This window comes from Sander vitreus, chromosome 19 (assembly GCF_031162955.1).
Source record: "Sander vitreus isolate 19-12246 chromosome 19, sanVit1, whole genome shotgun sequence".
NCBI classification, from domain to species: Eukaryota; Metazoa; Chordata; class Actinopteri; order Perciformes; family Percidae; genus Sander; species Sander vitreus.
In genome coordinates this window covers 8,873,910-8,900,806 of record NC_135873.1, presented here as the reverse complement: position 1 = coordinate 8,900,806, position 26,897 = coordinate 8,873,910, and the positions used below count along the sequence as shown (strand labels likewise).

The 26,897-nt window shown below is 40.2% G+C and overlaps 2 protein-coding genes across 4 annotated transcripts in view; both read right to left on the bottom strand.

Moving 5' to 3' along the window:
* The window catches only part of LOC144534255 (glucosidase 2 subunit beta-like), a 123,063-nt gene extending 102,445 nt beyond the window's left edge, over window positions 1-20,618 (bottom strand). For 2 of the 3 annotated variants that reach the window (XM_078276087.1, XM_078276088.1), the window contains exons 1-8: window positions 20,428-20,618; window positions 19,888-20,004; window positions 18,395-18,616; window positions 18,112-18,207; window positions 15,471-15,528; window positions 13,680-13,797; window positions 7,353-7,482; window positions 1,056-1,122 (exon numbers count right to left, since the gene is read on the bottom strand). In XM_078276087.1, coding sequence (XP_078132213.1) covers window positions 1,056-1,122; window positions 7,353-7,482; window positions 13,680-13,797; window positions 15,471-15,528; window positions 18,112-18,207; window positions 18,395-18,616; window positions 19,888-20,004; window positions 20,428-20,521 — 902 coding nt within the window. In that variant the 5' untranslated portion in view covers window positions 20,522-20,618. The remainder of the gene's footprint in view (window positions 1-1,055; window positions 1,123-7,352; window positions 7,483-13,679; window positions 13,798-15,470; window positions 15,529-18,111; window positions 18,208-18,394; window positions 18,617-19,887; window positions 20,005-20,427) is intronic. The other variant, XM_078276089.1, reaches the window with a different exon arrangement.
* Window positions 20,619-21,517: 899 nt separating this feature from the next.
* On the bottom strand, window positions 21,518-23,459 carry LOC144534339 (doublesex- and mab-3-related transcription factor A1-like). The gene is made up of 2 exons (XM_078276220.1): window positions 22,854-23,459; window positions 21,518-22,620 (listed from the first exon to the last, which is right to left on the bottom strand). The coding sequence occupies exons 1-2, from the start codon at window positions 23,329-23,331 to the stop codon at window positions 21,833-21,835; spliced, it is 1,266 nt and encodes a 421-aa protein (XP_078132346.1). The 5' UTR covers window positions 23,332-23,459; the 3' UTR covers window positions 21,518-21,832.
* Window positions 23,460-26,897: the final 3,438 nt, after the last annotated feature.

Here is a 26,897-nt window from a genome sequence, read left to right as displayed (position 1 = left end):
TATAGCATTAGCAATAAAAAAAAAATCACAATAAACATGAGAGCAAAAATATGAATCATTATTTTAATCCAGTGATGTTATGGATCTACTTTATCTTACTCATCTTTGTGTTGTTTTCTTTCACTTTGCTGCATTAGCAGGATTTATCTTGAGAACTTCAAGAATTACACGTGCGTGAACATAAATTGGGAATTTGTTGGCCCATGTGACATGCTAATTTCCCCTTATCCACATTGACAGAAATCACAGGTTTTATTCTTAACATAAATATACCTTTGTTTTGTATGCACAGTGCTGTCTATACAACTAAATACCTGCCCTAAAGGAGGGTTGTTTTTGTGCATATTTATGGTATTAGCTGGTGGCTATTAAATGAATTAGCAGTTTGCCATTGAAAATGATGTATACCTTAATATTAGGAATTGCAAGATCCTTGGATAGTCCTACTTTTTAACTTGTATTTTGTAGTTCACTCTTACCGTAAGACTTTAAATGTCAGAAAATCTGCCAAAGCTCTATTCATTTCACTAAACCTTGCTATGTTTTAGTATACAGTGGTTAAAATGTGCAGTTTGGTTGGAGAAGCACCATGTTCAAGGACAGTAGATAATTTGGTAGTAAAAAGGTACCACTGAAATATTGGGCAATATTTAAACCTTGTTCCTTTTTTTACACTCCCCAGCCTTCAAGCCCTCTCTGGTACATTTCTTAAACTGTACAGTAGGAGGAGAAAAGCCAAAACGGAGAGAAAATATGCTTTAAGAATTTCTTTTGTATTGGATTTCATACCTATCTAAATACTGTGACAGACGCCTTTTCACCATGGCAAGAGTTAAATCCTCAGGGAAAACAGTTTCAGTATAAAAATCAGTGGTGGCATTCAAAAAGGATCCTTTATATCTAAAAACATTTGCCAACACTGTTTTTATAAATAATGTTATTGTTTTTGTTAACATTTTAAGGCTGACACATCACACATGTATGGGCTTTGGAGGGGTGTCATAGTTTCAAGAGCCATCAAAATGGTGCCATGAAATAAACAGCATGTAGGTTACCTGCCATCTTTATTGCTGTCCAGTAACTTGAAAGTGCTGGATACTGTCCTGTTTTGACGTCTGAGATCTAAAAAGAAAAATCATATCTGGGTTAAAGTGAAATTACATGATAGTCTTAAGACACAAGTTTTAGAAACATTTTCTATTACAAAGCTATGTTGGATTTAGTCTTTAATCACCACACACTCTTATCAACACTAATCCATCTGAATGCAAACTGAGAGGCAGCCGGGATAGAGAAAAGAAAAGGACAGAGCTGTAGTTGGATTTTAAAATATGGGGAGCGGGAGGGGGGGGTGGGGGGTTGTTGGGCAACCAGGCAATGAGTCAGTCACGCTGTGAAAGAACATTTGGTTTCCCTGTAGGAAAAAAAACATGTCAGAGTCCAGAATGCAATCAGGAGGCTTTGTGCTGTAACGGCTGGTGTAACAGTGATTTCCCTCTTCTCCATTCATATTCACATGCAGATGAAAAGGAGACGTAAAAACTTCCTCAACCCCCTTTCCAGCGAGCATGTGACCCTAACTGATTCATTTTGTGAATCGCATTCATTGGAGCGGGAGGGAGAGGAAGTTCTCTTATGTTCGGCACTAAGCATCTCCCACATCATCCGCAGAACTGAGAATGTTAAGGGGCAAACTGATTGGCCCCTAAGTCTGGCGAAAAGCACTTTACATAATGCTAATTGCACATCCGCTGCAATTACCTTTCCGTACTAATTACAGAAAAGCTAATTGTGAAATTAGCATTTTTTTTCCAGTGTACAGTAGAGCGCCTGTGTTGAGTGTATGCTGTAGGGGTGTTAGAAAGAAAAGGAACCCGCGTTTATAAATGCAGCCTTGCCAAAATGAACCTTGAATCCATATTTATAAAACCATGCCTTCTTTGCATTTAAATTTAAGAAGATGCAAGATTGTACACCACATCTCGTCACCCACGACATTACTGGAAGTAGCAAATGTCTAAGGAGAAGCCAGATTTCTCACACCCGTTGTTGACTTTACTCAGCCAAGGGGGGAAAACAAGATTTGCTAATATTCTTCTGCAATACACACAGCGTCTGTCCTATTAGTGGCCTATTCTTTTGTTTGAACAGCGCTCTATTCCCAAACTAATGCTTAACATTCTCAACTCATCCTCTAGTCGCTCTGTCTCGCAAAAAATGAGTGCACAAAGGAGGAAGAGAAATGGTCTCATCCCTCCCTCTACTGCAGAGCTGTAGCTATGAAAAACAACCATAAGGAGGATAGATGGAGAAGGGAGGAAGGAAGGCAGAGAATGAAAAAGATGAAGTGGGGGTGGGGGGCAGAGTGGTAAAAGGTAAGAGGATGAGTGGGGAAGAATGTGGAAAATAAGTGAGGAGAGTAGGAGGGCGAAAAAAAGAGAGAAAGGAGGTTCAAGACATTGGCTCTTTAGGCCTATGGCACATATAGCGGGCTATGTTTACTAATGGACACTATCACTCATCCACCCATGTTGCCCTGGCAATAGCACAGCATACTCGTAAAATAGGAGAGGCACAAAGAGAACAGAGAAAATGGAACCTATCAGCAGGAGACTGCAGATCTATGCCTAGGCTACAGACCGTGTTATCCACACAGAGCTGTCTTTGTTATTGTAAGCTCTGAACTCCAAGGCTAACAAAACACACATTTTGCGTTCTTTTATACACTATAAGCAATATTTCCAGGCAGGAAATTACCCCTTTCTGAGGGAAAAACATGATTTGAGATGGAAATGGTTTCAGAGGATGCAGGTGTTGCACTGAACATTTACTTAACAGAGAGCAGCATTTACTGTAAATGTAAAGATTGAATCTGCAAATAAGTGTTTTAAAGTTGACTGTGCGTCAGATGGTGCCAGTTTACAGCGTCAATGATTCAGATTCTGCGTCACATTCAGAAAACATTGCAGCATGAGAAGTACACTGCAGTGTAAAAAATCAATGACTTATTCATTTGAATTTGTTCAGAAAGTCATCAGGGTTGTGATTGCAGTTGCTGAGCCAATTGTCTTATTCTCTCTAAAAGGTTCCCCCCCATTTTTTTAACAGCCTACAGCAGATATGACAGACCGGTATCATAAATGAGACAAATTCATGTGTCAAATTATCACATTATTTTCACAACGTTTGCCTTTGCTTATTTCATCTTTCTGCTTGTTTTCTGGATTTATAGAAAACACAGATCATGAACTCAATTATAGACCAAACTAAGTAAAATAATAATAATAATAATAATAATAATAATAATAATAATAATAGGGCTACAGGGCTCGGTAGTCTCGGGGTTAAAGCGCTGTGATCTTTAAGACGGCTGCAACATCCCCAGTTTGACTCTGGCTGGGGACTTTGTTGACCTTTGTCTCTACTATCTGCTTTTTAAAGAGCTTACAATAGCACAAAAATATAAAAAATCATATTAAAGTAAAAGGCTACAAAATATTCACAGAGATTAAGTATTATGATAAATCCAAAAATGTGTGCCCACTTTTATGTTAATAGAAAATTATTAAAATATACATTTCTGAGGAGTTGAGGGGTCCCCAATTTATTTCTCATTGTAGGGAGTCCTACACTATGTTTAGGCTTGCTAGTGAGTGACTATGTGCAAGGTGAATGTACTATATCCTAAATGTGTCAGAACAGCATGGAGAAGCAAAAGGTCTGTATATTTTAGAGAATAGGTGGACAAAGAATACGCATGTTCTACTGTAAACCTACGACACCTACTATTTTAACATGTGACCTTTATCTGGATAAGGAGAAACGGTAATGCTGGTGTGAATGCACGCAGAACGCATTGCAATCCAAATGCTAGCGGATCAGCCAGAACACATCTGGAGTAAATGTTTGTTTAATAGCACTGGAGATGGACAGCGCTATTCAAGCAAAACATGCAACACATTTCCCCAATTTATAAAGACGTGGCCAAACAGGTTAGAAACAAGCTCTCTCCAGTGCCAATATAAAACTTCCGAAGGTGTCTTACAACAAGGCAAAGGATACCCACACTCAATAAATCCATCAGTTCTACCAACCTACTTTGCATATTCAGATCGGATCACAATTCCAGAAAAATCGGGACAACAGTGGGAGTAAATTGAAAGGCCTTCAGATTTCATTACCAAGATAACATATCCAGATCGCACGTTTCTACTCGGTGTAAAACTGGACTTTGCATTATCATGTCTTATTTTTCTGTTATTGGCACTTTCTTGTGAAATACTTCTATGCCTCTAGGCCTCCACTAATAATTAGTCAAATAACTTTATTAATATGGCAAAATCAATTATCTTCTCTTAAAAACCCAAATGATCTCCCTCAGGCTGAGGTATGGTATGGGAATAGATGAGCTTTTGTTATTCTGTGAGAATCCAAGTGCCAAACCTTCCAATACCAAATGAATGCCCATGTGATTTCCTTATTATTTATCAAAGTGTTATGGCCAATCTACCAATACCATGTGATGAGAACAAGGTGCTATTTGTTGCGCAACAGTGTGGTTTTATGAATTGCTAATGATACAAATTATTTAAAAGGGAATGGTGAACCTGCAGAAATAAAAATGGCATGTATGTGCTCTGCTATGGGTCTATCACTGGAAATGCATGAATAAATAGGACCATGAACGATAATGACAAGTATTTGATTTTATTCACACAAAATGTGCAGTATATCTTTGAAAACTATAAGAAACATGACAATTATTTAAATTAAAAATTCTTCAGTGATGACATTTCGGGGTTCAGTGTGGAAATGTGTGTGTGGTATTATTACAACAAACTACGCTGGTTTGGCATCCTGCCATTTCACACACTTGCTATAGGGTGTCTATCTGCACTCATGTACCTTTAGAAACATGAACAGCAGAGAGGTGGTTGGCAAGACGGTCTGTAAGAGAAATCAGGTCAACCACTGGATTACAGATGAACTTGAGGCACTCTATCCAAACTGTGGGTGAACTCCAAAACAGTGTAGCTTTGCATATTCAGTTAAAGAGAGTAACGGACATCAAATACAATGTGTCCCTATATGATGGGATCATATTGGATCATATCAAATAAACATCAGCAGAGAAGGAAGAGACCTCCATATGAACCCAAAGCTTATTGAGGTTGGCTTAAAAACAAGCAAACATATGTGTCTTTTCTGACAAGCCGGGCACAGCAAAGTCTTTGTTATTCAATAATGATTTAACCAGATTTCCCAGCATGCTTTGCAAAGTGTTACAGAATCGTAAACAACTGAGCTAGCTAATGGAACGACAGGATACAGCTCAACAATGTGGTCCTATTAATTTTGTGAAGACAATGTGCAATACTCTTGTATCCCGGAAACGTAATAATCACACACTACAGTATGTGCATTATCTGTTGGACTGTGTAAGCTAAGTAAGTAGGTAAAATGTCTTTACAGTGCGCTTATCACAGATAAAAATTGCAAAGTACTTTGCTGGTACTGATACCGTGTAACAGTATCATATTAGCACTACAGTTCCTAAACGCTTCTTCTAAATATGGCACCTGTCCAGAGTCCTGTAAAAGCATGTACACAAAAGAAGCTCTTGGAAAATCATTTTCTCATGTTAAATGAAGTGGGGCAATTCATACTCTAATAATATCAATATCCAATATCTCGGATTCTTCAAGTCCTGCAATTATTGTTTCATCATTCCAAAAGCACTGCACCACGAGAAACTGCTATTTCCTTGCAGGGTACCAATAACCTGGCTCTTCAAAACTTCGAAATGACTCTGCTTGAAGCCCTGGAGACATGGTTGAGCGACAGCAGCAGTAAAGGGAAAGACTGTTAAGTTCTATTTTGCAGGCTCAGCTGCTTGTTCTTCTGGCTTTTCATTCCTATTTTGACACAGGCTATTGACAAGTCATAAAAGGGAAAGACAAGACGTGAAAAAAAATTGTTTCTTTGTTGTGATGTTCCTATATTTCATTGGGATAATTCACTATTTGTCCTCATGGGTCTTCTGTATCTTAAGGTTGTTGTTGTTTTTTTTTTGTTTTTTTAAAGGTTCAATAAATAGCGAGGAAGCACATATTTATAGAGTGCAGGACAAATGCTAGATAAGTAGCCTTTAGGTCATTAGAACTTCCCTTCAACTGCAACACACAGAAGCCAACACACACACACAAACTGTCATTAGAACTGCATAATAAAAGCCTAGCTGGGTAGCCAACATGGACAAGACATGCCAACGCGACCACGAAAATGAAAATTGATGGTTGTTATGCCCTAAAGATAAGCAGTAATGGGAGCAAAGGATGACAGGCTCAGGAACACAGGGAGACCGTGACATCTAGCAAAGGTCAGCTCGCACAGTGGGAAGCATGATGGATGCAAGATCAGAGGAACCGGCAAAGTCAAATGACCTTTTTTGCAATCAAAACTTTTACTTAAGGGGCCAGTTTGACACTAGACAGACAGACAATTGCCAGCATTTCATGGCATCAGAGAAGAACGTGGGAAACATGACGGCAAAAGATTTAAAAAAAAAAGTAGACAAATGACTAAATTGTTGTTTGATGCATTTTGTTCTTCATTCAAACATATGTTAAAAAGACAAAAGAAATTAACCTTGTAGATTTACAAATGTATATGAATTGTGTGTCAGTTTCCCATTAGTGTTAAATGTGTGTTTTTGCAGGTCATTACAAATGGGAATATGTAAATATTGATTCTGCTACCATCTAAAAATTTGAACTAATTTACCTCCACTAATCTCTATTCCCTACACACACACACACACACACACACACACACAGAATCCTTATGGACTTTAGTGCATTAAATGATTGAGCCCACTTCCTATCCAGTCCTACAACTTTCTGTACATTCACATGTGCAAGTCTAAATGTCAATAAAATGCCAAGCTAGCTTGTGCTTGGAGCGATAAAGAAATTTTCCAGTGAGTCATAAGCAACTTCTCTCCAAAGGGTTGAGGGACGTAAAAGGAGAGCTGTGGGACAGCAGTATGCTGTTGCTCAGCACTCCTCTCATAGTTCATGTATTTCAATGGCACAGGCATTTGTATTTAACCCTTCCAGCCGTTTCAGATATTCTACCATTTGTCATCCTGACTATCTGGCTTGAGGAGCTAAGGTCAATTTACTTTTGTTCAATTTAAAGCTGAGCTGAAATAAAAAAAAGAAGCTGCCCTGTGGTAGCCATACCAATTACCTAACTATATCTATAAACTGAAGCAATTCTGTGGATTGACCAAATTGCTTTGAATGGACACAAACCAAATCATGGCAGGTTAAAGGAGGCAAGACACTTACTGCTGCCCCCTGCTTCCAGCGCCTTTATTGTTTGCTCTTTGAGTCGGTCTGCCTCATGTTTCTTCCTTCTGTGTTCCTCTAATTTGATCTGTAGGTCCTCAGCAACTTGCTGAAGCTCTCTGAGCTGGGCCTAAAGAGAGACAAACACAACGTCTAAGATTAGCATAACATAGTAAACATTAGCTGCCAGCTGTTTTTATACCATTCAATTAGCACAGTTTGTGCCATGGTTTTCTAGTTGTGCAATAAAAAAACTTAATATTTTTCTTAAAATACAACTACACAGAAAGCACATTTTTAATTAGAAATGTCGAAACATGAAGTAAAAAAAGAAATTCCAGACATTGTGTTTCCTATGTCACTTTGCCACCACTCTCAGCTTCAATCTCATAATTAAAATCTTGGCTCCCTTTTTTTTTGTAAATTGTAGCACTCATCCACTGCATATAAAAACATACAAATTACACTATTCAAACAACACACTGCAGAATGACATTTACCAGCATGCTAGGTGTTTTATCTTTGCTAACTATTGATCACTTCAGGAGTGTCCAAGAGGCTGGTATTGTGGCTCTAAAGATGGTAATGTCGTTTTGTCGGCCCACCACTTTGGTCCAATCTGAAATATCTTATCTATTAGAATCTAAAAAAAACCTTGTTAATCTAAACCCCGGTATTATTTTCTACAGTCATGATTATAAGTGTTGACAACAGGATAATTGACTTTTAGCCCAAAAAATATTTATAGAAAATGGTGGGAAAATGTTTTTTAGGATCTCTCTCTCTGTCCTTGTCGCTTCCCCGTACCTTATCTTTCTTTATGCATCAGTATATCTACCTCCAGACCACAACCAGCTCATGTATTTACAAAGCCGTGCACGGCAGCAGGCGGGCCTGCACAATGGACTATTTAAATCACTTGCGTCAGGAGGTGTTGCTGTCACACCAAATATGACAGCTTTTGACAACCAAGCATAACCTATCATCACTCTCTGTAATGGTCCAATTAATATGAAAGAGCAGCAGCTCCTTGTTTGTGTGTGTGTGTGTGTGTGTGTGTGTGTGTGTGTGTGTGTGTGTGTGTGTGTGTGTGTGTCAATACCGCCTACCGATCCCTCCTCCGAGACTCTCATATCAGTGATGGATTCTGCTTGGATCCGATAGGGATGACTACCTTTCTAGGCCATGCTGCTTGCTTAGCCACCTTCAGCTTGCTGCAGTGATTTATGGGTTCCATTTTGAGTGTACAAAAACATATTTTCTTGTGAATAACACCCATAACATGTAAAAAGTTCATCCAGTGTTAAAATACTGTATAGAAAACACCATAAACTGATGCACTGATGTAATCTGTTTAGTCATATAAGGAAATTAGCAATATTCCAATTGGGATAAGTAAATAATACTGTTTTTTGTTTTACAAGAGCAAGAAGTGCCGATTCAGTACACAGTGTTTAAAGCTTTTGTGTTAACTCCAGAAAAGCTGTAGTAGTCAGTTTGGACTGAAAAAGCACCGTATACATTCCTCTCAAACCCTGAAAAGATTCAGACAAAGCTATATTAAAAAGGAGAAAAAAAACATTTTAAAAAGGACTAGCAAAAGCTCCACATCATCCCCTGCTTTAAAATGTACACTTAGAGAGGGCTAACAGAAAGATAATCACAAATCTCCTGAAAGAGGATTTTATTGAATACCTATTCGTATTCAATTAACAGCCGCATTCCAATTTCTGCTGGTTCTAGGCCGGGCATGCAGTGCTGACATGCTACATTCAGCTTTCATTATGTAAAAGGCTTCTAATTTGATTAAAACTTTTCCTGTTTCTTTAACAGAATATTCATCTTTAAACCTTGAACCTCAGGAAGAGTTCACTTTTGAGTCATTGTGTAGTGCTTCAGAGACAAGGCCCCTGAGGTAACCCTGCCATATCAACAAAGACACTGAGAGAAGAGGATCACAATGTGCGGCTGGGTGACACTTCAGCCTTGATCTGCCAATCAGTCGTCACAGAAAAGAACATGGAACAGAACAGAACGGAACAGAGAACAAGAGTGCAGGGTACACACTGAGAGACCATCAGCTGGCAAATTGGACATGTGTGAGCATGTGTATGCATGTGTGATAAAAAGTGGCCTTGAGTTAAAGGGATATTTCACCGCTGGAAAGATTAATATGTATTAAATTGGGTCATTTATGTAGTAGAAATGTGAATTTTTTTTTAGAAGTTGGTGCCTTCTAGACCGAGAAAAGCCAGAAAATTTATTTTTGGCTCGTGGATGAAAGACAACAACTCCCAGAATGCACTTGCTTAGCTTCCCTACGAGGCCACTCCCAAGCCACGCCTACCGGTTACAGACAGACAGACTGAAATTGGTTACAGAGAGGGAGTCAAGTCAAGTGTGTTTTATTGTCATTTCAACCATATACACGAAACGTTTCACCGTGGCTCAGGTGGTGTTACACATTGAAAATATATAAAAACATTATATAAAAATGACATACGAAACAGGCTACATTTAGTGCACACACATTATAGGCTCCGTAAAGTTCAGCTAACGCTTTGGTAGCATTAGCGCTTGGTTGGATGTAAACACTGAGTATAAACACAGGCAGGAATTCCCGTAGAATGGTCGGCATTTAACAGTCACAAACTCCACCAGTCCAGCAGTGAGCAGTAGTTGGATACAAGCACCTCATTTCTGCACCAGTCAGTGTTAACACAGCACACCTCCATGAGTCTTACCCGGCGACAGAGCAGCATCTCTATCTGCTCTGAAGGCTAGCAGGCCTGGTAGCTGGATAGCGGAGTCCAGACCGGTACACTGTTGTTCAGCCGTGTTTCCACAAAGACAAAAACACAGCAGTCTCTGAACTCGCGTTGGGAGTTTCGTTAAAGTTGGATGTAGTCCAGTTTGTTGTCTAATGAGCGGACACTTGCAAGCAGGGTGGATGGAACAGGTGGCCGGCTAGCGTTAGCTTTCCACCTAGCTCCAACTCCTGCCCTCGGTCCGCGTTTCCGCTTTCGATGTCCCCTTGCCCGGCTAGCGGCATCGAGCGACACCGCAGGCCGAGGTGCTGGTCTCCGTAGCAGGTGAAGCTCGCGTAGTGTGTCAAGTATTTGAATGCACATAATTGTTGTAAAAGTTTGCTGCTGAAAAGAGAGAGCCTGTTTAGCGTAGCTTCAAGATGGTTGACACTTTGACTCGCATCGGGTAGTGACAGTCCCACCACCTATGGGCAGGTTGAAAACATGCGGAAGCAGCTGGCTGTAGTCCATAGCCTCTGGGCAAAAATGCCTCTGATGACGCTAAATGACAAGAGATTTTTTTTCCAGACCCACAATACAGAGAAATCTAGTCTCAGCGGGACATGAGGGAAGGAAGCACGGTCATTCAAAAATACTACCGGGTTTTTACTGATACAAAGCTTAATGCTAATCTGTGACGTATCCCTTTAAATATCTGTTTCTAGTCAAACAAGTGATATCTTTTTAACTGTATCTTCCATTATTATTATTATTATTATTATTATTCCAAGCAAGTCATGTTTTAACCAAGCCTGACTTTCTTGAAATCCTACAAACTGTGCTGTAAAGTGCTTCGAAATACCTTGAAATAAAAGTAATTTCCCACATAATCAATGCACGAAAGAACAAGGTTTGAGTACATCCCTGAGAGTCAGAGAACTGTGAATGTGCTGCTGCAGCAACCTATTCAACTGCAAATTATTTTTTCAGAATCCGAAATACATATTTTTAAAATGACCATAATTACATGTTGAACAGTACTCTGGTCATATATTTTTATTTTTCACTAATGCCAAAGAAAAAGAAAATGATTTTTATATGTGCTACATGCAGTAGGTGAGTTAAACTTTTATTTCCTAAATTAAGATAATGCATTAAGTAGTACCAGTAAATGTAACTTACAAACATCTAAAGAGATCCTCAGCTGCCAAATTTACCAATTTAATTTGCACCAAACTCCAGGGCTCCAGTTTTTAATTCGGCCTAGTGCTTGTTGAAAGTGCTAATGGAGAGCAGAGGAAACTGAAGTAGTTTCTTGAAGCATGAGGATTTAAAATGGGCTTAATCTCTCAGGTACTTGCTGATTTACCCCCACAATTTACTCCTTACTGTTTAAGAGTGATTACAAATGAAGTATAGTTGAAATACTTAAAAGATACAGTAAAATGCAAAGGTTCTGGCAGGAGAAGAATATGAGGTGTATGGATTCCAGATGACTAGATACTAGAATTGTGTAGATAGGGGACATCATACATTTGGAATATAATATACTGATATGCTTGTTATACTAAAATGGAAGGACACTCACTGAGAAATAAATTCATCAAATAAAACACAGTGATGCAAGTGAGTTAGAGCTAGAAAACAGTGAACATCTCACATTGACATGGCAAAAACTAACTGCACAGCAGGCCATGGTTGGTGTTGGAAACTGCACAGCAGACGCCTGTAGCAGCAGATGTCATGAACACGTATGGTCAAAACAACATCATAGGGCACAGGCTGCTCATTAATGCAGGAATTCTCAGAGCGCAACACGTATAAAAGCAAATTAACCTCAACGTCCCCATCAATTAAGTGTGCTAGCTCGCATGCCAGGTAATAACACTACAGTTACTGAGAGGCATTACAAGTAGCCAAGATGAAAACTTAATTAGATCTATTGAGAACAGAAACAATACATATATATATGTACATAATAGCTACAAGATAGAACACACTGGTACATCTTTATGATCATTTTAGGGGCATTCTGTCAAAATGTGGACATTGTCATAAACAAAAAAAGGAAGAAAACATGCAATGCAGTCCACTGGCCAGAATGAAACCCAGGATGCTGGTATGAAATTTAAACCAGATACTCCAGATGAAATCACTGAATGCAGTGCAGCCAGAAATATGTTTACAACATACTGTATATGAATCTGGGCCGTAGTTCACAATACATCACTGGGTTCACCATGTTGACTGCAGGCTACAGGACACACATTGTGTCCTAGTTTGTAAGGAAATAGGATACAGGTATTTAATTGTTGTATAAACCATACCAAACTAAACCTGAGGATAAACATACCAAAAAATAAATAAATGAATAAAAAGGTTTGGCACTTAAACAATACCAAAGCAGTGAAATGCAGTAGAAGAAAGGTTGCAAAAGGTAATTAGTTCTGTGATATGTAACTGATACTCAAATGTCGAAATGATCGTACATTTAGTCTTTTTTTATTTTATTTTTATTTTTTATTATTAATCATACGCAGTTCTCAACTTTATGTATTACAATTATGTTCAGGATGTTTCTGTTTCTCAACAATGTAAGGTCACCAGTTTTCTACTGATCTAGGGATTAGGTTAAAATGGTGGAGAGGGTGGACAGCTTTAAATATCTTGGAGTTCATATCACTCTGGACATAACATTGTCGCTCCACATCACCGGCCCGTCAGCGTCTCCACCATCTCAGACGTCTGAGAGACTTAAAGCTCCCCCGTCAAGGTGCTCAGGAACTTTTACACCTGCACTATAGAGAGCAACCTGCCTGGGAGCATCACCATCTGGCTGGGCAGTAGCACCCCAAAAGACTAACTTGCCCTTAGGGAGGGTGGCCCGCTTGGCTGAGCGGATTATTAGAGCTCCTCTCCCCAATATACAGGACATTCACATCAGACGCTGCTAAGGCCACAAAGATTCTCAGGGAGCCCAGTCACCCCAGCAACTCACTGTTCTCTCTGCTGCCATCAGGGAGGTGTTTTCGCTGCCTGAGAACAAACTCTGTGGCTAGCCCCCACCCACCCCCTTATTTTCTATGCTCTTACTTTACTGTGTTGTATATTATTATTTTTATGGATTTTATTGTTATTGTTTTTATTGAGCCGGAACAGGCACACAAATAATTTCACTGCACATTGTACTGTGTATGATTGTGTATGTGACAAATACATTTGAAATATATAGGCTGCTATATCTATCTATATATCTATCTATATATATATATATATATATATATATATATATATATATATATATATATATATATATATATATATATATCTATATATATATATCTATATATATATATATATACACATATACATACATACACACACACACTATTTAATGGACCTAGTGTACTGTATATTATGTGCAAGTCAAGTAAATAGCAGTAAGAAACACACAAGTGAAAGTCACTGGTTTTCTCACAACAGGAACAGGATAAAGTGTTTGAGGGAAACCCCTGATGACTATCCTCTGTTACTACTGCATGCCATGCAGTAGTAGTTACTTCAGCAGAAATCAGTGTACCTGTTTCTCCCTCCAGAGCAGCACTCCTTCCTCAATCAGTTGCTGCTTGAGTTGCAAACCCTCGTCCAAGGTCCTCATCTGGCCCTCCACGTATGCTCTCTCTCTCTGTCCTAGATTCCTGGAAGAGAGGGAGAGCATGCACAGTCCCATCATTACTGAGAATACATCGGCCACCCCTGCTACGGTCATTGAGATGGCGCAATCCAATTTTTAAGGGCCCACAACGCAGCGAGAAGCCAAATGGGAAAATAGAAGAGTAAATAAGATGGGGGCTGATGCTCTGTGGCTGAACTAAATTGTTTTTGAAGGCTGGCAAACACAATATGAGTGTGGACCTTGTGAAAACATAATGAGATATACTCTGCTTGTATGTGGTTTTGAGGTGAATGAAATAACAGAGGACTGTCCGTCAACAAAAGAAGTGGGTTACCATATTAGAAGTTACATTTACACAGCATTTCAGCATCGATAGTATGGTCAATCTTTGCAGCTCAGATAAGTTGATAAATATGACCTGGCAGGGGCCTGTGTTCATACAAGTAGATTTTTTTTCCGCATTTCGCCGATGTCTAAACAAACGGTAGGCCTATCCACTGGACGGAATAGTTTCGTTGCCACAAGCTAAATGTCTGCGCTGCCCTCTGATGCTCCGAAAAGGACGTTAGAGGCAACAGAAACATCACTGCATGGGACGCTAGTTAACACTAACTGTACACTTGGCAGCATTGATGTCAGCCTACCGTTAGCAAGTAACTGGATTAAACACGGTTAAAATGCTGACAGCTAAACATTGTAAAATTGTGACTGTATTTCTCCGTAGAGGATTCCAACACCGGGACGTACAACAGTCTGCCGCTAAAGCTATGAGCTAAAAGACACAAACTAGCACTAGGTCTCTGCTGTTGTCTCAAAAACAAAGACGGGACAAAATGTTGCGTTTACTTAAAACTGGTAAACCTTGTGACGCATTCATAGTTATTGTAAAATACCCGTTTCTCATATTTTTTTGTCGTTTAACAACAATCTACTGGTGAAAGAAGTTATTATTATTAAAAGTTATTACATTTTTAATAAATTATTTAAATTCCCCCCCCACACTTTTTCTGCTGATCCGAAAATTGAACCGATCCGTGACTCAAAACCGTGATCTGAACCATGAGTTTTGTGATCCATTGCACCCCTAGTTTTGTTAAGATTAAGAATTTGCCGTCTCGACTTTTCACCAAATAATAGAAAAGTATCGATAATGGTATCGATAAAGACTCGGATCGTTAAGCAGTCTCGAAAATGGTATCAATATCAATAAAAATTAACGATCCCCATCCCTACTCTGGATCGGTTTATTGAGGGAACAAATTTACAGTGCGAAAAAACTATTGTAATGAGGTGGGGAGTCAGATCTGTGTTTATCGTGTATGAACTCTTCAAAACAATAATGTGATGCATAGACATTACAAGAGCAGGTCTGAACTACAGTACATCAAGGTTTTAAATCATAGTGACACCATGCCCCCTGGTGGCACAGTGAATGAGTCACTATCACATGAGTGCAGCAAGTCTATCACACTGGTGCTATGATAAATACCCTTATGTTAAAGACAACTTGGATTTAAGAAGATCTGCATTTTTATAAAATTGCCCAAAATGTACTGTTTGATACCTTTCCTAAATAGAATGGAATGGTTGAATATTTACATCTTTAGCAATGTGTGGGCCTCCAATGCCATATTTGAGTCAAAATCTGCATGTGTTATTTCATAAATATTGAATCTCGGTTTTGATTCAACTGACCAGCAAGTGTTCTGGCAGTGAGCGTGGCTGTTGTATTCATCTGAGGCATCGCAGCAATCTGGCACGAGACACAGGAGAAACCAATCCAAAGCACATACAAGAGAACAGAAGAGCATTCAATATATCAGCAAGAAGAGGGGAGCCACATGTCTACTCTAAATTATGCGATTAATACATCATTTGGCAAAAAAAAGACACAAACACAGATCAAAGTTAATAACAATAACAATCAACAAAACCACATCATCAGCAACTATGAAGAATTACATTTCAGGTGCTTTTGGAGCACAGCATCGCTCCATTTTTGCCCCCAAAAAATGTGACCACTACAACCATTTGATTTTCGACACACAGCATGTGATGTTCATAGACATTTAGTGACAGAAACAGAATTACTCAAAAACAAGATATGTGTAATGAGCGTAATGCTAAAACAATTAGCCGATTAATAGATTTGTCAAATCGACAGAAAAGGAATCAGAAACTATTCTGGTAATTAATTCATCGTTTCAGTCATTTTTTCCACTGGTTCCAGTTGCTTAAATGTGCGAATTTGCTGCTGTTCTTTATCATATACGGCAGTTAGCTGAATATTTTAAAGATGCCATATTGTGCTGTGGAAAATTAGAATGGATATTTTTCAGTACTTTCTAACTACTTTATAGATAAAATGATTAATTGGAAAAAAAACAAAAAAAAAAACAGTTTTGGGAAAACTGCTTATTCAGGTTTTTTTTAAACCGTTCTCTGCACCGCCAACTGCCACTTAGCATCGGTTAGCATAAAAACTGGAAAATGGCTAGCCTGGCTCTGTCCAAAGTTTAAAAAAAGTTGCCTACCAGCACCGCTAAAGCTCACTAATTAACATGTTTAATCTGTACAAAAACTGAAGAGTAAAAAAGGAGCCAGGCTCACCGTTTCCTGCCAATTTCCAGTATTAGTGCTAATCTAAGCTAAGCAGTTGATCTCTGAAGCCTTATACCTAATACACAGACATGAGAGTGGCAGAAATCTTCTCTTTAAGGCTTGAGTCACTATAAACCTCAAGGAAGATTAGATCTTTGTGTCTCCATGACATCTCTCTCTAGTTCAGAGAGGGTCTCTTGAGATCATCAGCCACTTATAAAGATCTGCTGGATGGTGTTTTGTAAGTGCTCAGGTCTGGCTCAGATGTTTCACCACAGAGAGTGGGCACAGTGTGATATTTCATAATTACCCAGATCCCTATTGGTGACCGGTGGAACGAGGGCTTTACAGCCCAGGAAGGGAAGCCTATGAAAATCTCTCAACAACCAGCCAAAGAGAAAAAGCGGTGATGTGTTAGCTATTACAGTAAGTGGCTCCACTCGAGGCAGGGAAGGTATGAGAAGACAGGTGGGAGAAGAATAGAGGAGAGAAAAGGGAGGAGGCAGCTGCTTAGAGAAATATTCCACTACTGCACTTTTATTCCTTCAATTTCTAACCTGCTATGGTTGCATGCTGTCTAATGCTGCTGAAAGCGCTAGTGACAGAGAGATGTTGACAACTAAATGTTATCCAAAGTGGAGAGCTACTGGAAAACAAAAGTGAGAAAGAAAAACTATCTGAGTGTGGCAGATTTTACAAGAAAGAACAGAGCCAAAAGGAAAAGTACAGGATGTTTGTGAGCAAATTGGTATGCGTGTGTTAGAGAGCCATGTTTCGTTTGCTGTGTCGACTTTGTGTCTAACTCCGTTTGTTTGTACTACAGAAAAGGTGACAGTTTGTACACCAACATGGCAACTTTCTTAACATGTAAAATATGAATTCTTGTCCATGCAAAAAGCAAACTTAACTTCTAACAGAATTAAAAAGGGACGTGAACGTAGTTTTATTTTAAACCTCATACTGCCTCACAAATAAACAAGTTGCAAAATATTGGGGCAAATTTGGCATCAAACCTTTCCACCAGCTATTTCTGAATAAATAAGCAATTCATTTTCTGCAAGAATAAATCTGTTCATCACTGCAGCACTTGCAGGGCTGCCCTTGTTGTCCTTGAAAAACTCTGAGGCATTGTTAATCCATTGCCTCACTTCAGGTTCTATAAAGTTTATTGAAGGGACGCAATGAAGTTTTGGCCATTTCTTCGCCGTTTTCTTGCTTTTTCTCTACAGAGATTTGGCAGCTCTTATGTTTACTTGTGTCTGACTCCTCGCTCGGTCAGTCTGCCGTTTCCTCTTTCTCTGTTCCTCCGACAATGCTTTCCTAGCTTTCTGCTTCTTTTTTGCCGCCTCAGCCATGATGATAGTGTGAAAAACTCCATCGCTACCTTGTTAGCCGGTTCCTGGGCGGGCGTATGTGTGCAGTGCCGTGAAGCAATTCGTTGCATCGCGAGACCTGATATCACACGATACTTCCTGACGATGAGGCCGGCGAGTCGCTGGCCCAAAGTTGCAAGGGTGGTTTTTCAGCTCACAGGCGCTAGGGGGGAGCGAGACGACCGCCATTCAACTCGAAAAAAGTCATATAACCATTCCAATGACTCCGAAGCTGTTCAGTTATGGTAAATTAAGCTAAAAAAAACTGCATAGTTCCCCTTTAAAGTCACCTCTCAGGAGACTATTATTTCATAATAATTATTTTTTTTATTATTTTTCATAATAATAACAAAAAGCCTTACCACAGATGCCATCATTGACTCGCGATGATGGGATGTAGTGTGGGCGGAAACCCAGATTGGTGCAGTAGAATCGGCCACGAGGACAGGCTGAGGTGCCTACATGGGGGCAGGAGCAGAGGTCATCAGCACTGCATAATAAACTTTCAGAAATAAATTCATCAAATCTATTTATAACACATGCGCAGGGGCTGACAAGAGTAACATAATAGTATGTCCCTTTTCAATCATCACTTGTTTTTGTTGTTTTAGGATTTAGTTTTTTAACAGCCACCCAGGCACCCACCTGTGTAGAGTCTGAACCCATGTTCAGTAGTGGCAGCAGTGTGCAGTTTAAAGCTGTTTGCACCAACTCTTACTCCGATTCTCCACTGGGCACGTCTGTGCCGCGCTCTGGCTGCATTCCGGTTTTGTTCTGTCCGCCGCCACGCGCCATACAACACCGGGAGCATCTCAGAAGCGGAGCGCCTTGCTGCCCAACTAGCAGATTTTATTGTCTCTACAAGTACTTTACAGAACAATCACGTGTTTATTAAGCTACCTTCCATTCTAAGCACTCCTGCAATTAAACTCCATGCCTCCTCTTTTCTGGTGATGTCCTATTATGTTTTTCCGCAGCTCGCGTGAAAATAGACCTGGCGCATATCTTTAGTGGTGCGGAGCGGAGAGCCGCTTCACACATGCTTCTGTGGCACGGCTGGTGGAATATCAAGCATTAACTTGAATGGCAGCAATTGCGGTCGCAGAGGTTGCAGCGCCTCCGGAACGCAGCGCAGACGCGCCAAGTTGAAAATAGGGGTTAGAAGACGCAAGGTATCTTGTTGTGGAGGTAAGCTAGCCTTAGCTGCAAACTATGAACACAATTTGTATTTGTTTTTAATTATGTAATAAAGTATGCTTTAAAAGGGCAACTGTTTTGCAATGTTTGAGTGTACTACACTGTATGCACCACTACTCAAATAGGGTATGGCTGTATCAGCTGCCAATATACAGTATGGGTAGACGGGGTAAACCCAGCCCGATCTGCTTGCGATTTGATTTCACCCTGCAGCTCAGGCTGGAAACCTGTATGTTTATCTATCCTGCTTCCGTTACAATTTTGTAGGGACCAATCACAAACTGGCTTATCCACCTGTTTGGCGGGTTTAACACAATGACGATAGAGAAGCGACCAAGCAGCTTCTTGTTTCCATTCAACATGCCGGCCACCGAAGCGCAGCAACCCGTTGATGCCGCTGTCGCTGCTACGTCACCCGGATCGTTGGTCTGATTGGTTGAAGGACTATCCAATTGCGTACAGAGTCATTTGAACTATGCCCGTTGATCACGCCTCTTGTGCAGTAGAAAATACAGAGCAGACTCCCCAGACTAATGTTCAATCTTAAAAGATTGAGCTTGGTCTGGTGATAGCCAGACTACAGTATGGGGTCAACCAGAATAAAGAAGTGTATTAGGTTGCCTGTGCTTATATTGCAGATAATATTAGGGGTTGGATTTACCCTAGCAGTATGGGACAGCAGAAAAGGGAAGATTATGTGCTTTAGCTGCCAAATACATGGTTTGGTGGCTTACAAAATATATCTATCCACCCATGTACATTTAATTAAAATGTTTGCATTCTCAAAAATATTAATAACTTGCTTTATGAAAAACATATCTGAAAAGTAAAGTCAAATCATGTGATTTCCCCACAGACATTCAGTGTGCAGTAATTATTAACAGTGCTAGTCACAGTGATGAATCACAGTTTGACCACATTGGTATAGCTTAACTTTTTACCAGGTTCATCAGAGCCATCTTCACAGTCGCAGTAGTCATCGTTCACCTGCTCAAAGGGGATGATCTTCGACCCATCAATGCACAGAAAAGACTTCCTCTCCCTGTAGAACCGCTTGTCTGTTACAGAATAAAAACATTACAGACTGATGTATGTTTATGACCTTGAACTGCAGCTAGAACTGTATCCAAACACAGAAGCAGACTTTGAACATGTTGTATCTATAACTAATATTTATTTCAGGATAAAAGCTCAGTGCTTGAGTCCAGAACGTCTGTAAAGAAATGCTAACATTACTGGAACTATTTAAAAGACTATAGGTCTGGTATTATTGCTACCACCCAGAACAAACTTTAAATCCTGTGTACAGTTGTTACAAACTATCTGCAGCGATGGCAACTTGATAGGAACTTGCAACATGTTGTCTGTGTTGGAAATAAGGACATGTTAAAGTCACAGCACGTTGCACCGTGCAGTGTTATTTACAAATATGATGATAGCAACTTAGCCTTAAGCTAGCTCGAAGGGGACAGTGAACTTACAGGACGAAGATATTCCTCTTATTTTCCGCGAGTCTACGAAACCACACCAAAAGACAGCGGCGATAATAATGTGGAAACGCATGTCAGATGGCATAACTGTAAACTGTCTGCCTCCTGCCTCGCAAAAACCCGCTCAAAGGTGTTTCAAACTCATGACATCCAACATTTAAAGTGGCCAGGTCCTGACTTCCTGAAACATGCGATCTCGTGACGCTTCTGAGCCTTTCTATTGGGTTTTATTTAAGCCGCGTGTGATTCTGTTAACCAATCATGAGTGAGAATGTTGTTCACGTTCTTATTTTTTAGGCTTTACCAACGTTTTTCGATATGAAAAGTGGAGCAATTTGCAAGCTTTTTTTTTTTGGGCTAACGTTAGTTAGATTTCTTTGTAATTGGTAAATGACATATTCTACGGTTTAGAAGAAGTACATGTCGGGTAACATGTTATGAATATTATGACAGAATGCTGCCCCTCACTAGACCTTTTTTTCACAGCAGGAAAAGCAGATGTTACTAATAATAACACAAATGATTGCTCCGTTTAATTCAAGTTTTCCAGTGACAGTGACAGTGAGCCAATATGCACAACACAGGATCCTAAAATCAATGCAGTTCAAATGAATCCAGCCATTATTAATTTAAATATTTACACCTGTGCTTTTCCTACTGTGACATGTCAAAAAAACAAGTGGGGCAGTAATAATTAGCCTACCATGGCAACCAAATGCATAGGCCTACTGACTGAATATTAAACTCACTTGTGGTATAATTCCCTTCAGTAGGCCTGTCACGTTATGTGACTTATAGGCTACATTAAATGTAACACTCTGTCCATCGACATTGACTAGCCACACTCATTAACATTGTAACATTTCAACTCTTTCAACTTTTTATTCAATTTGCATCAATTTAATGTAGGCCTAGTAATGAAAAAATGAAGGTTTGTTTTTTTAAATCTCATATGGGAATTTAGATAGATAGATAGATAGATAGATAGATAGATAGATAGATAGATAGATAGATAGATAGATAGATAGATAGATAGATATAGCCTATTGGCACAAAATCATGAACACATATAAAACAAGAGCACAGTTTGATAGTTTTATTAATTAATAATAAACAATCTTTACAACATTTACACGATAAAAAACAAACAAGTCTGAGAAGGAAATTGTAACAAAGATTATTTTGGGGGGCTTTTTCCTTTATTTGAAAGTGACAGTGGATAGACAGGAAAGGTGGGAGAGAAATGGGGGATACAGAAATTGTAACAATGCCATGATTTCAATCAGCACTTTAACTGGGTTTAAGGCACTTGAAAGGCGATTTAAAGGTAGGCCTGAATCTAAAGCCAGTTTACAGTAAGATAAGCCTACCTAAAGAATAAAAGTTTTCTAATTTGTCATTTTTCACTGTTAAGTCTTGTGTAAAGACCTGTACTGCACAGTGACTCCTTGCTCTGAAGGTAAGAAAGGTCTCGGAACATGCCCGGGAAGGAATATGAGTCCAAGGGTGGACGCAGTGGAAACACTGGCATCAGTCCGGATGTCATGTATGGTGACATAAAACCTGCCATGCCGCCGTTTGCAGAGGAATAGGCCAGCCGTAAGGGACTGACACCGAGGCGGGGGCTGAGCCCGTACAGACTGTCAGCGGCCGTCGGTGGCATGTGGAGCGGGGAGAACGCAGACTTATTCCCCAGAGCACCAAGCGCTCCAGGCAATTCAACAGAAGGCCTGAGTGCGTTTGCGTGATTAGACAGAGACAAGCTATCAGAGTCAATTTTGTTCCCTTTGGAGCTCAACACCAGTTCAATTGATCTGACAATGTCGCCTTTGCATGTTCTCACCATAGACTCCAGGGTGTCCCGCTTCTGATGGGGGAACATTTTGGCCATGATATCAGTGGGGTCCCGGTCCAGGCTCCGGTAGTCCTTGGGTTTCTCCGACTCGCTGCCTGACTCCGGATCCGACGAGGAAAGTGACCTCTGTGGACTCTCTATGTGGTCTGAGCGCTGATCAAACACTGGGGATGGACTTGCGCTGTCAGTGAATGCAGCAGCGCCGTCCTTGTTTGGAGACAGATCTTTCTTGTCAATTGGAGAGGGCAGCCGCGCGGTGTGGGATGCAAATAGGGGTCGACCCATGAATCCGTTATAAAAGTTGTACTTGCTCATTTGCTGTTTGTCATCTGAAATGTGGACAAACAGGTTTAAAATCTTATTCACAAGGTTCCGTTTGCGTAAAATGCTTGATACAATGCAGTCTTTAAAAATAAATTAGGCTACATTAGGCTGTATTTTGTGGTAACTTTAATCTAACACAAATTGCAAATGTACCAAATAACATTACAGTGAATTCAAGTGATTGATGATAACAATAAGCAATTTAATGATTGAGTAACAAACATTGTCTCTAACTTACCATGTTTTTGGTTCTCTGCTCCGAAAACATCAAAACTGGGAGCTGTTGGAGTGTTGCTGGTAGCTGTAGGCCCCCCGGGGCCTACGGCTGCCGCCTGAGGGATCCCTGTTTCCCCAACGATCCCCGAGCCGGGGTACATGAGCCGGAGCTCCCGGGCCTCGCTCTCCTCCTGAGCCTGCTGCCTCCTCAGTGCCACCTGCGCGGCCATCACCCGCTGCCTCTCCGCTATCAGAGTGCACTTTGCGCACACGCAGTCTCTCCAGCGACAGAAACGCTTGTGGCCTTTCAGCGCGGAAACAACGCCGTGGTTTCTACATCTGGCGCACTTCGGGGTGCGGGGGTATCCCCTCTCCAGCGCGGGGTTACAACCCCGGAGGATGAGATGCGGAGGGCGCAGGAGGGAATGAGGCACCTGCAAGCCACCGAGAGGGCTGGCGGTGTGCCCGGCCAGGCCAAGCGGTCTGATCCTGCTGTCCATTGCCTGAATATTTGCAAACACAACGTCTTAAAGTCCAATACAATTATTCAAGTCAGTCAAGTGATGTGGCCTCCTCTGAGTGACTGGCGTCTCTGTAATGCCGCTGGCACCCTGAACCAGCGCGCCTTAAGTGTCTCCTTTCCAGGTGGTTTGACATGAAATACAACACCCTGGTCACACCCCTTTCCGCTTTAGTTAATACCCTATACTGTTGGGCAGTACTGTTTTGCATCTCGGATGAATAGTGGTCTAATCTGATGCAACTGAGCCTATTTGCAGCTGAAGTTTAAGAAAAGTGACGCCTACCAGGACAAGACTTTGTATGATCTGGAATTGCCATTTTTAGAAATTGTGATCTGTAGGAAATTACATTCAAGAATGCATTGAAGTTTTGGTTGCTTTAAGAGTTATGTTTAATATGCACCACCAGTCAAAACGTGTTACTTTGTTGAATTAGGAAACCAAGCTTTTCAAAACAGAAAGAAAAACATGTTGCCTCAGGTCCGCTAGATACAATGGCCCTCTTTGGTTGCTCTACTGAGCAATGAATATTCACAATTTGGATGCTTTTAACAGAACAATGGCCCTAGTAATGGTCACAAAAGCAACAGGTAATTATCTACCTGGTTATTCTGTTCAACTAATTACCTTGACAAAAGACCCATCTGTCAACAAACACCCAGCAAGATTGGTGGATCACTAATCACACCTTGTCACATGTTTCATTCATTTCTCTCCATTCAAGTAGGATCCAGTTACATGCAACAGATTGCCTTACAGTTATTACATGGAAAACAACTTGTGACAAACAGTGGCCGTCAGTCACCAAGGGAAACCCATAACTTAAACACTGTTAGTGCATGCATTTGCACATCATGCACACTGTCCTCCTCAAATTTTTTTATTCACTGCAAATGTGTGCGTGCAGTAGCCTATACATAAATACAGTTTGTTATTATATGCTTATTATTATATGCTTGACTGATATGGCATGCGCATACACTTAAAATGGGAACTAAAATAGACATCGCCTAATCATCTGTAAATGTTAGAGTGAGATGTTAGTGACTTCTTTTGGTCTCCCTGTAGTTCTGACTCTACTAGACTCCCTCTGAATAATGGATGCAGGTTAAAGAGGCAGTGGATGGAAGCACTCAACCCCCATGTTGCGTTTTACTGAGATAATGATTCCCTGAAGGGCATCTCTGAGGAAGGTCTGCTACAGCAAAGGCCAGGGAAATTGCTTTCAGTATAATAGTCACTAATTTCATGCAGACTTAGCTATTCTTAGTCATTAATATTACTACTTACCACACATACAGACTGGTGTTTCAACTTGATAAAAGATTATTGTTTTTAAAGCCAAAACTTATGAGTGACTGATGGTAGTCAGTTTTTTCTCCACCCATCCTTAAGTGATTGATCTTATCAGCAGCATACCTGCCCACCTGCCCTATTATACAATCATGCATATGCAAAGAGCAAACACATATTGTGCAAAACCCCAAAATATGTTCGTATGTGTGTATAGGCATTTGTCGTAACAAAAGCATCCTGATAATAGAGAGGTTTTGTGAAGTTATGGGCCTGGATGGATAGGGGTTGGTACAGACTCACTTCAGCTGTGCAGAACATGAAAATAATTTGAAATGCATCCATCAACACAGAATGCTAAAAGCATAAAAAAAAAAATGCCAGTGCTGTGTGGACGCACATGCGGCTTTTATCATTTCATCCACTGTGAAGTGGAATTTGAGGTTTAGATTTCTAGCTGGCAAGTTTATCCAGGCACATTAAGCTGCTCTCACCTGGCTTTTTAAACCGACTGCTTAGGCGGTTTATACGGACCAGTTACAGCTTTTCTTGCAGGAAGGGTGTCTGGAAGATGTTGAAAAGCCTGTGTAAATGTGTGTGTCACTATATACTGAGCTTTTGGTTCTGTTTCAGTCTTATTCCTAATTACCCTTAGAAGGATAATGGGACAAAAACAGCTGTTTTGGAAAAGCCTCTATGAATTGGATTATGGATAAGAGCTGTAGTGTTATATTTACTCATTTACTGCCTCTTTGGTTTTTCTCTAAATCAAAGGATTACTTTAAAACCAAGCCAGGATGGTTGTTTTTAAAGTGCCTTCAAACCAGATCAGTTTCACCTCAAGACAAGGTCATTTCTTGTGTCATTCTACCATTTGATCATAATCTAATACACAGAACAACTAGCATACACAACTGTTATCTCTGCATTATAAAAAAAAAACTAAGTCCAGTTCCACTGTTTGCACACATTTTTAGTCCGAATTTTTCAACCTCACCCCCAACACAGAACGAAGGGATTATCAGGTGTGGGTGCAGTTAGAGTATGGCCAGACACTGTCTTAATTGTGTTCTTAACAGATCTGCTCATGTCAGATATGGTGTTTCATCACAGCAATGTGCCTCCTAGGACAGGGCTTTATCAGGGCAGCTTCTTATCTGAAGCAAGGTGGCTGCTAATCTACTCACAAATCTCACAAAACCTGATTATGTCTCACTGTCAGAGAGATGGAGCAAAGGAGGGAGGGTGGAGAGGTAAGGAGGTACTGTAGGGCAGAGGATCAAAAGCCCATCATTACACAGTAAATCATGGCATCTGGATTTATATCTTTTATAGTGTCCTATTAAGACATTCAGATTTCATGTTGTAATATACTGGCACACTGTTAATCCAAATAGGTCTATATCCTAGATTATTGCCCTGCAGCTGCAAGTCTTCTGATGCACAATGGGTGAAGATCAGATCATGTTATTGTTGCCAACCTCACATCACAGTCGCTAAAGAAATCATCATGTGACACGACTTTGACATTTGGAAACATTTCAGCGCCTTAAGTTTCAAGACGGCGGCATTGTTTCTGAAAATACAGCACTCAAGTTACAACAAATTCCCCTCTCTTTCAGCATGTGAAGGGTCTTGACCTTTGTGTGTTTATTCTCTCATCTGTCACTTCACACCCTTGTCATTTAAGTGCCACACAGTAGCCTCCACTTCACTGCTGATGGGGTGAATGGCCACCAATGATGGCCATCAGGTCGGTCAGGTTGCTGCAGTGATCAAAAGATTTGATCATTTTAATTTCCCTTTGTGAATGCAAGTCTCTCTCCACCATTGCACTTTTATGTCATTGACACTTTGTTGTATTAAAGCTCTGTGTAGAAAAAACAACACACAGAAGAAGTTGATTTATGCTCCATGAAGTTCAACAAGCAACTACTCTTTTAGTTTACATTTCAAGATTATTTTCGCGCATGGGGATGTCGACTGCTACTTTGCTGTTGGACTTGGTTTCTCTGTTTACAACGCCTGGTTCAGAAGTTACACCTTTGCCAGCATCCAATGGAAATATTCTCACCCATCTTTCTCCAGATATCAGACCAGTAGCTCGCTAAGAGGTGCCAAATTTACATTGAAATATGTAAATGTAGAGTTCTGTTCCAAAAATGTTTTTGTGACATTTGACAAAAAAGGTAAAAATCACTGATGACGCCAAAGTAAAAGTAATAATGTTAAAATAAAAATTGCAGGTGACT

Bases quoted from the DNA above. Each gene is read 5' to 3' on its own strand.
- LOC144534339 (XM_078276220.1), bottom strand. From the start codon at position 23,331: ATGGACAGCAGGATCAGACCGCTTGGCCTGGCCGGGCACACCGCCAGC. The intron at 22,621-22,853 runs GTAAGTTAGAGA...TCCACATTTCAG, and splicing joins AGCAGAGAACCAAAAACATG to ATGACAAACAGCAAATGAGC.